At 41.6% G+C, this 16,296-nt stretch overlaps 1 protein-coding gene across 1 annotated transcript; it reads left to right on the top strand.

Moving 5' to 3' along the window:
• Window positions 1-4,543: 4,543 nt before the first annotated feature.
• Window positions 4,544-15,902, top strand: LOC130217547 (2-epi-5-epi-valiolone synthase). The gene is made up of 5 exons (XM_056449659.1): window positions 4,544-4,727; window positions 6,951-7,584; window positions 9,683-9,922; window positions 12,007-12,259; window positions 15,761-15,902. The coding sequence occupies exons 1-5, from the start codon at window positions 4,612-4,614 to the stop codon at window positions 15,838-15,840; spliced, it is 1,323 nt and encodes a 440-aa protein (XP_056305634.1). The 5' UTR covers window positions 4,544-4,611; the 3' UTR covers window positions 15,841-15,902.
• The last annotated feature ends 394 nt before the right edge of the window (window positions 15,903-16,296 follow it).

Genomic DNA, 16,296 nt, shown 5'->3' with positions numbered 1-16,296 from the left:
CTCACCGGTGAGTCGGTGGACTCCTGATGGTCCTTCCGTGATGGGGCCGTGGGTCTGTGTACTGGCCCTGCAGTGCCCTTAACAGGTCACCATTCTGGGGGTGCTCTTGCTGCTCTCTCTCTCGCTTCCTGGGCCTCAGTCACCTCTGCCAGCTCCAGCGTCTCCAGCAGATCGGTCCAGCTGGCAGGGGCTGTGGAGCATAACCAGATAATAAGTCGTCGTGTAGCAGATCATTCAGATTTGATTCCTATTAAATTTAACTCAGACACTACTGTAGGGACAGTAATTATCCCTTATGTACTGTTGGGAATGTTTTCCTCCACTCTGGGGTGATTTTGAGTCTTAATTTGGCCGTAACTTTCTGTGTTTCAGCTCAAATTCAATGATTTTAGGAGACAAATCTTATTTTGATCCATATATTTTGAGCGAATGCTTTGAATTAAAAACAAAAACTCAACGATACACTCTGGGCAAATGTACTACCCTGTTGATTATGTTCGGGATAAAAGCATCCACTAAATTACAGTTTTTCCTGCTTGCTTTGACCTGGTTAAAGAAACTAGGATCCACTCCATTTTCCTCATCCCTATCCCAGCAGAGCAGAAGCTATGTCTTGCAAATGTGCACACCCTTTCTCATTGGATTGACACATTTTCCCCAACATTTTTCAAAACACTGATGTCATTCAAGCAGTCCAAACCCTACTGCTTTAGCCATGGTGGTAACCAAACAGAAACCATCTATCCCTAACCATTAGACACTACCAAGATTAGTATGAAGTCTCTGAAGCACCGGTTTGACACTCCTTCACACAAATCTTCAATCAGCAATCAGTCTGCAAACCTCATAAAAAGGCGGCAGGTCTATGTTGTTCTTTGCCAGCATGGATGGAGGAGGTCAGTAGAGCCTATGTCTTATACTCCCCAATAGATTTGACTCTAGATTTGGGTTTTCTGTCGTATTTACAGTATTTAATTGAGTTCTTTTTGTTTAGTTTTCTACAGTATTTCAGTTTTCAGCCACAGTTTGTAAAAATGTCATGGATTCAGTAAAATTGTAATTGAATTTTTTATTCTGGATGCAAAAAGTTGTATTCTGGATATTAAAGTTGTATTTGTAAAATGAATTCAGCAATAATTTTCAGGAGAACAATTACAGTGTTATAAGCTCTTCTGTGTAACACATCTTTGTGTTTTTAAATGAAATTTGAATGGAAATACATTTTCAAGATCTATCCTAATTAATTTAGACTAGTCTGGATCAAGTGAAAACAACATTTTCAGTAAAAAAATATATATACACATAACAAAAAAGATTTTAACATGATTTTATAGCGCTCCTTTTGACATTGTGGTCTACTATCCTTTTGTTATGTAGTTCCTCAGTCTCTGTGTGTGTGTGTGTGTGTGTGTGTGTGTGTGTGTGTGTTTGTGTGTGTGTGTGTGTGTGCGTGTGTGTGTGTGTGTGTGCATTCCTCTATATGAGAATATGAAGGGCAGTATCTTAGTCAAACTGATACTTAAGTCAGCCTATCTTTGTACTTTCTTTCTGAGTCACGGCCTACGTTGTGACAACAAAAGAACCTGTCTTGACACACATGCACACGCAGACAGAGACACACTCTCTATTACTATAATGTATAACTATACTGGTGAAGATATCTCGCAGAGTGTTATTTACGTAGTTATTGATCTGTTCTTTTGTCATGTCTGACCTGACCTCAGCCACTCAATCTTCACAGAGACTTGTTCAGTTTTGAATCATGAGGATGATATGCACTTTACATAGGAAACACACCTCTGTGCAGACACACAGGGTCACTGATGGTTAAGAACAGCTCGAAAGGAAAACACTCTTATCCTCTGAAGGGATCTGTGTGTGCACGAAATAAAACATGCTTATTAATTCAATTAAGCATTGGATGTCATGTTTGAAATTTACTTGAATCCTGAACTTTAAGGAAACACATGTAAAACACGTGAGCATTTCTAAATGAAATGGTGTTAGATTAGTTTGGCCTCGAGCAGACAGGCTGTGAACGCCACACATTTGGTTTGAGGTTCAAGCAGACCCCGGAGACCCTCCAGATTGACCTCAAACTATTACTGTTGTTGAGGAATTCGTCTGCATCTTAAACTGACGGGAATGAGCTCAATATGCTGAAAGTAACACTGTCTGACTGCTGATTCTGTCTGTGGATAGATTTGTGATCAGTTTTGAGTCAAGGTTGTGCTGCCTCCTAGTGGTATTACATAGCTTTTGCAGGATAACAAGAGCCAAATCAGTTTATCAGAAATCAGATATAACACGTGTAGCACATTCCCAAAGACCAGACAGACTTACTACACTTAATATTTAATCATGTTTCTATTCATATAAATAGAAAGTACACAAATATTGAAGAAAAACATTTACAGTAATTCACTGTACTGTAATTTTATGATTTTAAAGGGTGTAGTATATTCGTAGAGGCCTCATTGACTTACTACAGGTGAGATTTTACCCTTAGTTTTATTTATATATTTACAGTACACAAATATTGAAGAAAAATATTTACAGTAATTCACCGTACTATAATTTTAGGATTTTAAAGGGTGTAGCACATTCACAGTGCCTATACTGACTTACTACAGGTGAGATTTTACCAATATTTTCATTCATATTTTTGCCGTACACAAATATTGAACAAAAAATGTTTACAGTAATTCACTGTACTGTAATTTTATGATTTTAAAGGGTGTAGCACATTCACAGCGCCTATACTGACTTATACTGGTAAGATTTTACCAATTTTTTCTTTCACATTTTTATAGTACACAAATATTGAAGAAAAATGTTTACAGTATTTCACTGTACTGTAATTTTATGATTTTAAAGGGTGTAGTACATTCACAGAGGCCTCACTGACTTACTACAGGTGAGATTTTACCAATATTTTCATTCATATTTTTACAGTACACAAATATTGAAGAAAAATGTTTACAGTAAATCACTGTACTGTAATTTTAGGATTTTAAAGGGTGTAGTACATTCACAGAGGCCTCACTGACTTACTACAGGTGAGATTTTACCAATATTTTCATTTATATTTTTACAGTACACAAATATTGTAGAAAAATGTTTACAGTAAATCACCGTACTTAAATTTTATGATTTTAAAGGGTGTAGCACATTTGCAAAGGCCTCACTTACTGACTTACTACAGGTGAGATTTTACCCATATTTTTATTTATATTTTTACAGGCCGCCTGTGAGTGCTCTGATGTGGGGAAGGAGTTGATGGCATCACCTGCAGCTCGTTGAGAAGAGTAGGAACGGTACAGTACCGACACACGAGAGTCTATAAAAATGTCCAGTAACACCTAAAAAAACTCACCAGATTTGTCGCTAGTCACCTTTTTGAAAATTTATCACTAGGGGGTCTGAAAAGTCGCTAAGTTGGCTACGCTGACACCGACAAGCCTTCGAAACATGAGTCCATAAATAGTCTGCTCGCTCGCCTCTCATTGGTTTATCAATCAACCACAGACCAAACCCACCAAGGCTCATCCTGCCACACCTATTTTTTGACAAAGTATCTACTAAATGTAAATGTAATGTAAATGCAATTCCAATTTTACCCCTAGCCCTTCCCCTTCCTCCTGGTTTTGTGCATTCAAGTGAATAGGGCTAACAGGAAGTGCTAGATAGCCCTCGAAATTGGGATTTTTTCAGGACCACACTAGAAATCAAGCCAAGCCGATACACAAATTTAAGTATTTTGTGGCGTTATTAGGAATTTTTACAAACAATGTTTTAACACACTTGTAGGGGATCAACCTACATTAAAAAATTGATCAGGGATTTATTAGCTCATTTCAAAGAATCGAATCTTGAAGATTCGAATCATTAGTTGAATCAGATTCAAAGATTCACACTTTTTCTTCCATTTGTCCAGCAAACAGAAGCCATTGTATCTTACTAATCTTGTTTATATCATTTCTGGAATTCCGGCAGTTTTCCGTTTTCAATACTGGAGGTGGGCGGGAGATGGGTCTGAAATACGGGAGACTCTCGGGAAAAACGGGAGTATTGGCAGGTATGGTTCACATAGATGAATGTGCTTATGATGTAAATACACAGTAGAGTTACGAGCTTATTGCCACATTATCTCGTTATGACAACATGATATTGTAGCCTTCTGTCATTTTCTGAAGATAAATACCAAAAGATACTGTAACTGGAAGAGCTACAGCAGTCACCGTCGTCGATCTCATATGAAGAGCTCACGACATGATGACGTGTTCAGGTGTTGTAGTGCTGTCCCATTTCTTTGGGTGTAAATTCGAAGCCCTTCCCATTCACACTCTGCTTTAAGGGCCAAGGCGAAGGGGGAACAATAGAAGTAGGATTGGGCCAAAATCAAGTCATGTAGTGTGCACTAGGCTTAAAGGACTCAAACCAATGAGCTCTCTGTGCGTCAATTACTGAACCAGTGCAATGCCATCACAACACATCCTCTACTGTACATTCCCGATCTATTTATAGTCTCCTACAGTTCCACCGTCGCCTCAGCTGCGGCTTCACTTTCTGCTTTACACTTGGCACAAGTTTTCATGCTTTGACTTCAGTATGTCCAAAATGAGTGTGTGTGATCGTGAGTTCAGATTGGAGCATTCAGACTGTACGTGGAGCAGACGGAGAGCAGACTGTGTGCCGACTGGAGGACGACTGTCAGACGCAAAGATGTGAGTCAGTGGACCCTTTTCACAAGACTGCTATGAAAAATAATGTCATATTTATGTATGGCGACACGGTGGCTCAGTGGTTAGCACTGTGGCCTCACAGCAAGAAGGTTGCTGGTTTGAGTCCCGGCTGGGTCAGTTGGCGTTTCATTGTGGAGTTTGCATGTTCTCCCCTTGTTGGTGTGGGTTTCCTCCGGGTGCTCCGGTTTCCCCCACAAGTCAAAACACATGCTCTATAGGGGAATTGATCAACTAAATTGACCGTTGTGTATGAGTGTGAATGAGTGTTTCCCAGTATTGGGTTGCAGCTGAAGGGGCATCTGCTGTGTAAAACATATGCTGGATAAGTTGATGGTTCATTCCACTGTGGTGACCACTGATGAATAAACAGACTAAGCTGAAGGAAAGGACATGAATGAATGATGAGAGTATCTGTAGCCGTATCTCCTCTAGACTTTACCCTGTTAGGCCTTGATCACACCCAATTCTCTTTTCTGCATTGAGACGTGCCTATTTTGAATGGTTTACTAATGGCCACAAGCGCTTTGCACACTTGTTTATGCCTTGTGTTTTAACCGCATGATGTGCTTCACGTTTTTGCCGTTGTGCTCTGTGTGCCTGCAGTTGAAACAAGTCAACTCTGAGCATGGCTGTTCTTTCTTTGTCCAATCAAATGAAAGCGGAGGCGGGCTTTCCGTTGAGGCGACAGCAGAGTTTGTGTTGTCAAGATGACTACGGAGGCTTTTAAAGATGGAGGAGAGACTTGCGGTTGCTGGTTCGAGTTATCTGGAGATGTATGACTTCACAAATCGTGAATATCACAATATCACAACATCAACAGCAGTGCTCACACACAATACGCAACTGACTCAGTGATTGCACAGCGACATACAAAGCGCAGAGCACTTGTCAAGAAAAAAAGTGTGTGGTGTGGTGCGCCTCATGTCTCAGAACAGAAAAGCATGTTTGGTGTGATCGGCCTGTTATACACATTGCACTTCCCTGCGCAAAGAATCATGGGTGCCTGAAGTGTCCATCAGTTGTACTCTTGAAGATCCAAAGGGCCCTACGAAGGGGCCAGTTTTGAGCACTTTATTTTGTTGGAATGACACTTCAATATGTTTTCATGGTGCCTTTCGGAGGGTGATATATCCCATGTGGAACGCACAGTGATTCTCGATAGAGCTGTATTACTGTTTCAACCTGGACTTGCAGCAAAAACAAATCAATCAATAAATAAATAAGGGAATAACAATAGTAAAGGCTAACACTTTCTCCATTACTATCTCATAGTAAGAATTGTGCTGATTTTTTATTTGTGAATCGGTTGGCAAAGTCTGCGGTGAGCTGTTTGCTTCATGTTAAAGTGTGTTTCTATTTTAAGAGCTGACCTTACAGTAGAAAGCATGAGGTCAAGTTCACAGAGAGTGTGTGTGTGTGTGTATGCGCTGTATGTCCAGTGGGGCAGGTTTAGTGTCTGTGCACTTTAATAGACGCAGTTCTCTCATATACAGTTGAAGTCAGAATTATTAGCCCCCTGAATTATTAGCCCCCCTGTTTATTTTTTTCCCCAATTTCTGTTTAACTGAGATTTTTTTTCAGCACATTTCTAAAGATAATAGTTTTAATAACTCATTTCTAATCAGATGTAATTCTTTTCTCTTTGCCATGATGACAGTACGACTAGATATTCTTCAAGACACTAGTATTCAGCTTAAAGTGACATTTAAAGGCTTAACTAGGGTAATTAGGGTAAAGATATACACACTCATACACTACGGACAATTTAGCCTACCCAATTCACCTGTGCCACATGTGACTTGGAAGACGGAGCACCCAGAGGAAACCCACACCAACATGGGGAGAACAGGCAAACTCCACACAGAAACGCCACTTGACCCAGCCAAGGCTCAAACCAGCGACCTTCTTGCTGTGAGGTGATTGTGCTACCCATTGCGCCACCGTGCTGCCCTATAATTATTTACTATATATTAATTTATTCATTGACTTATTTTAATGTTATTATTATTATTATTTTCCTTTTAGATTTCTGTTGATTGTGGATCAAATGTTTATTTGATACGTGTTATATACTGTGTAACTAGTAATATGCAAACTGAATATATATATATATATATATATATATATATATATATATATATATATATATATATATATATATATGTGTGTGTGTATGTATTGTTGAAAAAGTGTTTGTCTCCACAGTTATGAATCTCACACAAAAGAAGGCGTCACATGGACAGTGGTCAGTCCAATCATCTTCACCTATCGAGTAATTCAGTCTGAGAATCTTCTAGACGTCAGAAATGACACTTTACTGTTGGGCCACACCAGCAGCGCAGAGGAACACCAGACCCTTCAAAGCATCAGCAGACAAATAAAGCGATTTATAGTGATCGATGAAACCGTAAACCACCTCTACGGCTCTCAAGTCAAGGCCTATTTTGAAGCCAGAAAAGTGACGTACAGGATCCTTCCGTTACCAACAACTGAGGAGAACAAATCCATGACGCTGGTGACTTTAGTTTTGGAGGAAATCCACAAATTTGGGCTCGACCGCCGAACGGAGCCTATTATTGCTATTGGAGGCGGTGTGTGTTTGGATATCGTGGGTTTCGCAGCTTCATTGTATCGCAGACGCACTCCGTATATACGCGTTCCCACCACTTTATTGGCGTACATTGATGCTAGTGTTGGAGCAAAGAATGGCGTCAACTTTATGGACTGTAAAAATAAGCTTGGCTCATACGTTCCTCCTGTGGCGGCGTTTTTGGATCGGACGTTTCTGAAGTCTTTACCGCGCAGACATATTTCCAATGGGCTGGCTGAGATGATGAAGGTACACCTACTGCATGGAGGACAGCATACTATTGGTCAGTTTTACATGCTGTAGAGAGCTTATAATGCATAGCAACTTGAAAGATTTACTTTGGCCACTAGAGGGCGTTTGTTCACAACAAATAAAAGTGTGTTTTGATGATGGTGTGACTGGAATCATGGGAGTTGTAGTCTTCATCTTCCTGTAGAAATCATGTTGAGGATGAGTGAAGTGTTCAAGTATAGTATTAGAAAAGCTTTACAAAAACGAAGCTTTAAAACAAAGCTTATGTAACCCCGTCGGTCCTACACCACCCAACTTGCTCCGAGCTGGTATCGATCTGGCGACTTTCCGCATGGGAGTCAGTTGCTCTAACAAAGAGGCTAAAGACCATGGCCTCTAGCATCTGTCGCTAGAGCACCTTTAGAGGTCAGAGGAGTGAGGTTTACCTGCACAGCACTTACTAGCTGGCCTCCGTTACACTTAACAAATGCATTTTGTATCTAGAATAAAACTTGAACATAAAGTTTTGTTAAATAGAAATCTTACTTGAAGGATTTAAAGGCACAGTATGTCATTTTGGCCACTAGAGGGCGTTTTGTTTGCAACAAACAAAAGTATGTTTTGATGAGGGTGTGGAATTCTGGGGCTCATTCTGTAGAAATCATGTTGATGATGAGAAAGGTCTTAATTTCTGTGATAAAATACAGAAACCTTTGTTAAATAGAAATCTTTAAAGGCACCGTATGCCATTCTGGCCACTAGAGGGTGTTTTGTTTGCAACAAGCAAAAGTATGTTTTGATGACGGTGAGGAATCATGGGAATTGTAGTCTTCATCATCCTGTAGAAATGATGTTGATGATGAGTAAAGATTATAATCTTTATAAAAAAACACAAGTTTTATGGATTTTAAAGCCTAAATACAACAGTCAGGAGTAAACAGTTAAATACAGGCTAAAAGAAAATGACACTATGGTAAAATCTTACAAATAATAATTTGTGCATTTCATTTCTGTAATAAAACGTGGAAATAATTAAACCTTTTATTAAATAGTAATCCTTAAAAGCACATGCGATATTGGCCAGTAGAGGGCGTTTGTTTGCAACAAACAAAAGTGTATTTTGATGACTCTGTGACTGAGTGTGGAATCATGGGAGATGTAGTCTTCATCTTTCTCCTACAGAAATCATGTTGATGACGAGTAAAGGATTCAACACTTATTATCATGCTAATATGAAGCTATAAGATTCATAACAGGCTGAAAAACAATCTTTTAACCCTTACATCTAAGTATAATTAAAAAAATAGCCTAAAGATAACACAACTACAGCGATAAGGATACAGATGAACAATATCGTCACTTTCAGAAGGATTTTTCCCAGCTAATGAACAATAAAACTGACAACCAATCAGAATCCAGTGGAAATTAAAGCTACAGACGACACTGTAGAGAAGCACTGATGATGTTCAGCCCTCGCTTAAAAGATTATTTAAGATAGTGACTATCTATTGGATATACCATGGGAAATAATTAATACATGGAAGGTATGAAGTTATGCTGGCGAATTGAAGTCTAAAATTAAAAGTAGCGGAGGAATATCTACAGTTAAAGTCAAAATGATTCGCCCTCCTGTGATTTTTATTTTCTTTTGTCAATTATTTCCCAAATGATGTTGAACAGATTCAGGAATTTCTCACAGTATTTCCTCTAATATTTGTTCTTCTGGAGAAAGTCTTATTTGTTTTATTTCAGCTAGAATAAAAGCAGTTTTTAATAGTTTTAAAGCCATTTTAAGCTCAATATTATTAGCCCCCTTCAGCAATATTAGTGTTGGATTGTCTCCAGAATAAACCACTGTTATACAATGACTTGCCTAATTACCCTAACTTTACCCTAATTACCCTAGTGAAGCCTTTAAATGTGACTTTAAGCTGAATACTAGTGTCTTGAAGAATATCTAGTCTAATATTATGTGCTGTCATCATGATAAAGAGAAAGACATCAGTTATTAGAGATGAGTTATTACATCTAATATGTTTAGAAAAGACAGAAATTGAGGAAAAAATATGCATGAGATGCTAATAATACTGACTTCAACTCTACACATCTCCAACAGATGGCGCTGATGAAACACAAAGAGCTGTTTGAACTTCTGGAGAAAGAAGGCAGGCGTTTGTTGGATTCCCGTTTCCAGTCATCATCTACAACTCAAGAGAGCGTGTGTCCGGATGCAGCGAGTGTGTGCACCAGACTGGCCATCGAGTCCATGCTGGAGGAACTAGCCCCGAATCTGTGGGAGGATGAGCTGGACAGACTGGTGGACTTCGGACATATCATCAGTCCAGAGCTGGAGATGGTGCATTCACACATTTATTAGCACTTAATATGGAGCCTTTTCACATGTGTGTGTTTCTCTGCAGCAGAAGTGGTCATAGTGTGTAAGAGCGCAGTGAATAGGAGAGTACAAGAAATCATTATTCTACAATCCTATTAGCTGAAATAATGACAGGATGGAGTTATTAAGACTTTCAGAAAGAGGAAAACACTAGTGTGAGGCTGATAACGGCAGCCTGAAGAGAGAATCATGTCAGATTTACTGTCCCACCAACAGGGTTCCCACACTTCACGAACAGCAGATTCATTTTAAATCAAGCATGTGTGTAATTCACACCCATCATATGTAGCACTATGAAAGTCTCCACTGTATTTAACTTAACACTGTGGTCTCACAGCAAGAAGGTCGCTGGTTTGAGTCCCGGCTGCACCAGTTGGCATTTCTGTGTGGAGTTTGCATGTTCTTCCCGTGTTGGCGTGGGTTTCCTCCGGGTGCTCCGGTTTCCCCCACAGTCCAAACACATGCGCTATAGGGGAATTGATCAACTAAATTGGCCATAATGTAAGAGTGTGTGTGTGCGTGTGTGTGTGTGTGGGGGGGGGGGGGGGGGGGTGTTTCCCAGTACTGGGTTGCAGCTGGAAGGGCATCCACTGTGTAAAACATATGCGGAAATAGTTGGCGGTTCATTCCACTGTGGTGACCTTTGAAATAGAGACCAAGTCGAAAGAAAATGAATGAATAAATGAATGAATGAATGTCAGAGTCATGTTCAAACCTTGTTCAAAGAACGTTAATAAAATTAGTTGAATTCAATACTGGTGATATTTAAATTCGGTTTCTGAAATGTTGATAAAGATGTGCACGATTTGTCAGTGTCATTGTGCCAGATTTAAATTGAAGAATTTTAATTGAACAATTTCCCTGTTTTTTCATTTTGTTTTTGACAATTGAGTACATCAACAAACCATAAACAAATTACATATTTTCAATTTAATTCAAGCACTTTCAAGGACCTGTGTTTGTTTTTAAGTACTTTCCAGGCCTTGAATCGACATGTCTGAAACTCAAGTACTTTCAAGAAGCGTGGGAACCCTGTGTCCGTACACTGCATTATGAACGCTTCGCACAAGTTGTAATAATTTAGTTTTTTTTTTGTAATTTGATGCAGAGATGATATAATACATATGTAAATACATATAAATGTACATACGTTTTTTTTTTTGACCTAAATATTAAAACTTTTGGGCAATGCGGTGGCGCAGTAGGTAGCACTGTCACCACACAGTAAGAAGGTCGCTGGTTCGAGCCTCGGCTAGGTCAGTTGGCGTTTCTGTGTGGAGTTTGCATGTTCTCCCCGTGTTGACGTGGGTTTCCTCAGGGTGCTCCGGTTTCCCCCACAGTCCAAAGACATGTGGTATAGGTGAACTGGGTAAGCTAGATGGTCCGTAGTGAATGAGTGTGTATGGATATTTCCCAGAGATGGGTTGCATCCGCTGCATAAAACATATGCTATGTATCATTCAGCTGTGGCGACCCCAGATTAATAAAGGGACTAAGCTGAAAAGAAAATGAATGAATGAAAACTTTCAAGGATTTAAAGTCTGCATGAACCAGAAGCCGTGAGTTTTTTTCTTTGGTATTGTGCTGCAGTTCCTAGAGAAACTGAATATTATATGAGAAAACAGTAGGCGTGGCTTGTTTTTTTCTACTGTGAGCTGATTGGATGTAGTGAAGTAGGCGTTTCATTCTGAAAGATGCCGGGAAAAGTGTTTGGGGAGAGTTATTACAACCTAACAGACTCCTCCTCCTCAACATTTCTGTCTGTTGTCATAGCGATGTCAAAACTGACAGCTGGAGGGGCGTGGTTAGGTGTGTTAGCCACGCCCAATACCTCAGACTGACCTAATCTGAGAATTTAACTGAACACAAACAGGACGTGCATTTTCAAATTAAAGATTACAACAGCAAACTAGAGATTAGATTTGATTTCATGCGTACTTTAAGATGCTGATGACCATTAAACGTCTCTTATGAAAAGGGTTCATAAATGTGCAAATCAGCAGTCTTGAGTTAATAATCATCTCCCTCTATTCTCTTCAAAACAGCAGGTCCTTCCAGAGCTTCTGCATGGCGAGGCGGTGAACATCGATATGGCTTTCATGGTCTATGTGGCTCATGAACGAGGTTTTCTGAGTGAACAGGAGAAACGGCGGATTGTGGCGTGTATGCAGAGTCTGGATCTGCCCGTCTGGCATTCACACTGCAGTCTGGAGCTCATACTGAAATCTCTGAACGACCGACTCAAGCACTCGGCTGGATCCCTGAGGATGCCTCTGCCCACAGCGCTGGGGAAAGCACGTATGTTCAAATATGTATATATACAGTTAAATAAAAATTATTAATACATTTTTAAAGCCATTTTAAGGTCAATATTATTAGCCCCCTTCAGCAATATTAGTGTTGGATTGTCTCCAGAATAAACCACTGTTACACAATGACTTGCCTAATTACCCTAACTTTACCCTAATTACCCTAGTTAAGCCTTTAAATGTCACTTTAAACTGAATACTAGTGTCTTGAAGAATATCTAGTCTAATATTATGTGCTGTCATCATGTCAAAGAGAAATCAGATGTTATTAACACTATTATGATTAGAACTGTGCTGAAACTCTTCTTTCCGTTAAACAAAAATTTGGGAAAAAATATACAGGAGGGCTAATAATGCTGACTTCAACTGTAAAATTTGGGAGACACTAGTAGTTCTCCCTCAGTTGATCACTACAAGTTTACGTCCAGTTGACCGACTTAGAGATTTGCTTAGAAGCACCAATCACTGTAATTTGTATAAAACGGGCCAATAGAATGCCCATGAGATTGGCGAGCGCAGCTCTCACAGGTGCAGCCACTACACATTTAGGAGTGTAAAAGACTGCTTGCGAGAGGAGCTAGTCAGACTTTGCTTCAGAGCCTCACTCACGAAGTGCTTTGTAAAAGCAGTGAAATTCGGTAGTGTTTGGCACTTCAGGAACTCTGGTCTGGGTTTCCCGTTCCTGTCTGCCTCACTGGTTACCGGTCGTTGCTTTCGAGAAGCACACAGCAGTCCTTTAAGAGCAGTTTCCTTTAAAAGAGCAAACGGTCTGTGCATGTGTCTTTTTCAAGGATGCCGTCCCGGCCATCCGTTTCTGGATGTAGGGGTTCCATGCTCCCGGAGGATGGTCATCAGTACTGTGTGGCATGTCTGGGCATCCAGCACATCAATGTGGTGCTTGTGAACGAGTCATGCCCTCACTGCGAGAGCATATCCGTGGCCACGCTGAGGTCACAGCTCACACAGTTGCACAGTGCGAACCTCCTCTGCGCTTAGCGGTGAGTTTGCAGGGGGACCTGTGGCTTACAACGGGAGCTCGATTGTGGGCTAACCCCCGCGGCCCTCGGAACGCCTCATCAGCGGCCCCAATTCAGGATTCGGACGATACTGCTGGTGTTTCCTCCGGGATTGCCACACTATCGTTTGATTACTTGCTGTGTGTTTGATTCTCCATATCTGTAGTCCGCATCCCCTTCCACCCTGGAGGATGCCTGCGGTCTTGGATCAGGAGTCAGTTATGGTGGCTATGCTTTCCCGGGTGGCCACAGCGGTTGGATGGATGTTCCGCTGCCTCCAGCCTTGCGGCCGGACCGTTTAGATGAGTGCTACGTGGGGGGTTAAGAAAGGGGTAAAATCCTCTCGGCCCCCGTCCCCTTCTTCCTGACTACTCCTCGCAGAGGACGTCCCCCTGTGGTGTCTTCCACCACTCCATTGTCCATGTCCATTTGGGCGTCAGATCCCCGCAAGCAGCCCCACAGCTGGTACGTCAGTGGTCGTTCCGACCTCTCTCATAGGGGCTCTGCCAGTGTGGTTAGCGCTGCCCAGCCCATCACGGTGGCTCAGTCAGCTGATCAGTCTCGGCTATGCATTTCAGTTCACCTGACGGCTTCCCAAATACAGGAGCGTGCAATTCTCTGTGGTGAGAGCCACAGTCGACTCTGTCTTGTGCAAAGCTGAGATGAAGGCCAGGTCTACAGCGCGTACCTCATTATGCCAAGAAACAGCAGTGGGTTGAGACCAATCCTGGATCTGTGCGTCTTGAACCAGTATCTGTACAAGATACCAAGGGTTGAGCACAGCAGTACAAAGTCCTTCCCTTTGCGCTTTCCATGTCTCTACGAAGGTCGTGGAGGATGCCCTACGGTAAACACATTCTCAAATATCTTTTAACGATTGGCTAATCGTATCTCAGTCCCGGGGTCAGTTGATAATGCACAGGGTTCTGGTGCTCACACACCTGGGCTGGTTGGGGTTAGAGATCAACTGGGAAAAGAGCAAACTCTCCCCAGTGCATAGCATTTCTTTTCTCGGTTTTTCTCTTTTCTCCAGAGAACACGCCTCATCAATGTTGATCTCTCTAAAGTGATTTAGCAGAAAAACAGTGGTCCCACTGAAGCTATTTCAGAGGCTCCTGGGGTATATGGCATCTGCAGCCATGGTCACGCCACTCAGACTGCTACATATGAGACTATTTCAGCATTGGCTGCATGATTGAGTCCTCAGATGGGCATGGCACACAGCGGGTGGTCCTCACAGTGTCGCCGATGTTTCAATCTGTGGACGTACCTTACCTTCTTGCAGGCTGGGGTGCCCCTGGGGCAAGTGCCCAAGACCACCCATTGCCAGTGGTACTATTCCCTGACCAAGGACTACCTCGGCACAAATGCAGTGGCTCACAGCTGGCCCCAGGACATGTGAGCCTGCTCGCAAAGATACTGTGCAAGGTCAGGGAGGACATGGAGCAGGTCTTGATAGTTGTACCTCATTGACCCAACAGGATCTGGCTCACAGAACTCACACTCCCCGTGACGGCCCCTCCCTGGCAGATTCCCCTGAGGAAAGATCTTTTTTCTTAGGGACAGGGCACAACTGACACCTGCATCCTGCTCTCTGGAACCTCAATGTGTGGCCTGCGACATGGAAGACTTAGGTGACCTACCAGTTTTGGTTGTTAACACCATCACCCAGGATAGAGCCCTCTCTACCAGGTAGGCCTACTCCCTGAGGTGGAGTCTATTCGCTGAAGCAAGGAGTCTATTTGCAAGAGCCCATCTCTTGTCACAGGTTTCCCCATTAGGGTATGAGAGATCTCCGCAGCGTTCTTCCCCTTTAGGACTGGCATGCATTCCTAACGTCATATTCTGGGTAAGCCTTAGCGTGAGTTGCTAGGCATGATTGGTGAGTACGACTTCCCAAACTATTTTCCCTATTAAGGTAATTAGGGCCAGGGACATTGGATGGTTATGCCTTCAGAGGTGCTATGGTGTTCACACAACCTGCCTGGCACTCTGCACCCCAAAGTGCCTTACGGGTTCGGCTTTTGTGGTGCTTACAATATTTTCTCCTAGTCAATCAACTCAGCATAAACTCGTAGTGATCGACTGAGGGTGAACGTCTTGGTTATGTAAGTAACCCTCGTTCCCTGATGGAGGGAACAGAGATGTTTATGTCCCCCTGCAATAGGAGCTGAATCCACCATTGCTAAATGCAGGCGGGTTCGGCTCTTTAGTAATAAGTCTGATGAGCTCCTCTCACAAGCAGCCTTTTATACCCCTGACTGCAGAGTGGCTGCACCTGTGAGAGCTGCGCTCGCCAACCTCACAGGCATTATATTGGCCCGTTTTATACAAATTAGAGTGATTGGTTCTTCTAAGTGAATGCCTCCTAGTTCAGCAACTAGACATAAACGTCTCCGTTCCCTCCTTAAGGGAACGAGGGTTACGTACATAACCAACACGTTTTGTGTGACTATTTTTTTCATATCTTACAGGAATCTTCAATGACACAGAAGAAATGGTCGTGTGTCAGGCGTTCAAAAAATGGTGCGAAGAACTCTGCGAGAAACCCTAAAAAACACACTGGAAATGCAAATGTACCAAATAACCAAATAAAAAACACCACCAGAAGTTGTGAAAACCACTCAGTTTTATTTTGATGTCTTGTAACATTTTCATTCCCAATACACTTGTCAAGCTACAAACTTTCCTCAGAAAGTGCTTCAGAAATCTCTAAAAACAACTTTTGGAGTGAAAGGTGACTTTTCCCCAACATGTTCCAGATTGAGGTAAAGTTATATTTGCACTTTCAGACTTTGGCATTTACTAAAATAGTAAAGCAGAATTTAAAAAGGAGAATACAGATTAATTATAATGACACATTGCCGATATTGTTTACCCCACTACTTTGAATATTGGCTCTGAAATCACACGTAAGAATGACTTCAAAACAACATTTGCACTATTTCATTGACTGTCAACAATGTTGTACTAGAATAGTCATTGGCTGATAATACACTACCTGACAAAA

This window comes from Danio aesculapii, chromosome 23 (genome assembly GCF_903798145.1).
Source record: "Danio aesculapii chromosome 23, fDanAes4.1, whole genome shotgun sequence".
NCBI classification, from domain to species: Eukaryota; Metazoa; Chordata; class Actinopteri; order Cypriniformes; family Danionidae; genus Danio; species Danio aesculapii.
The sequence above is the reverse complement of the archived record's forward strand: the minus strand, read 5'-3'. Positions and strand labels throughout refer to the sequence as shown.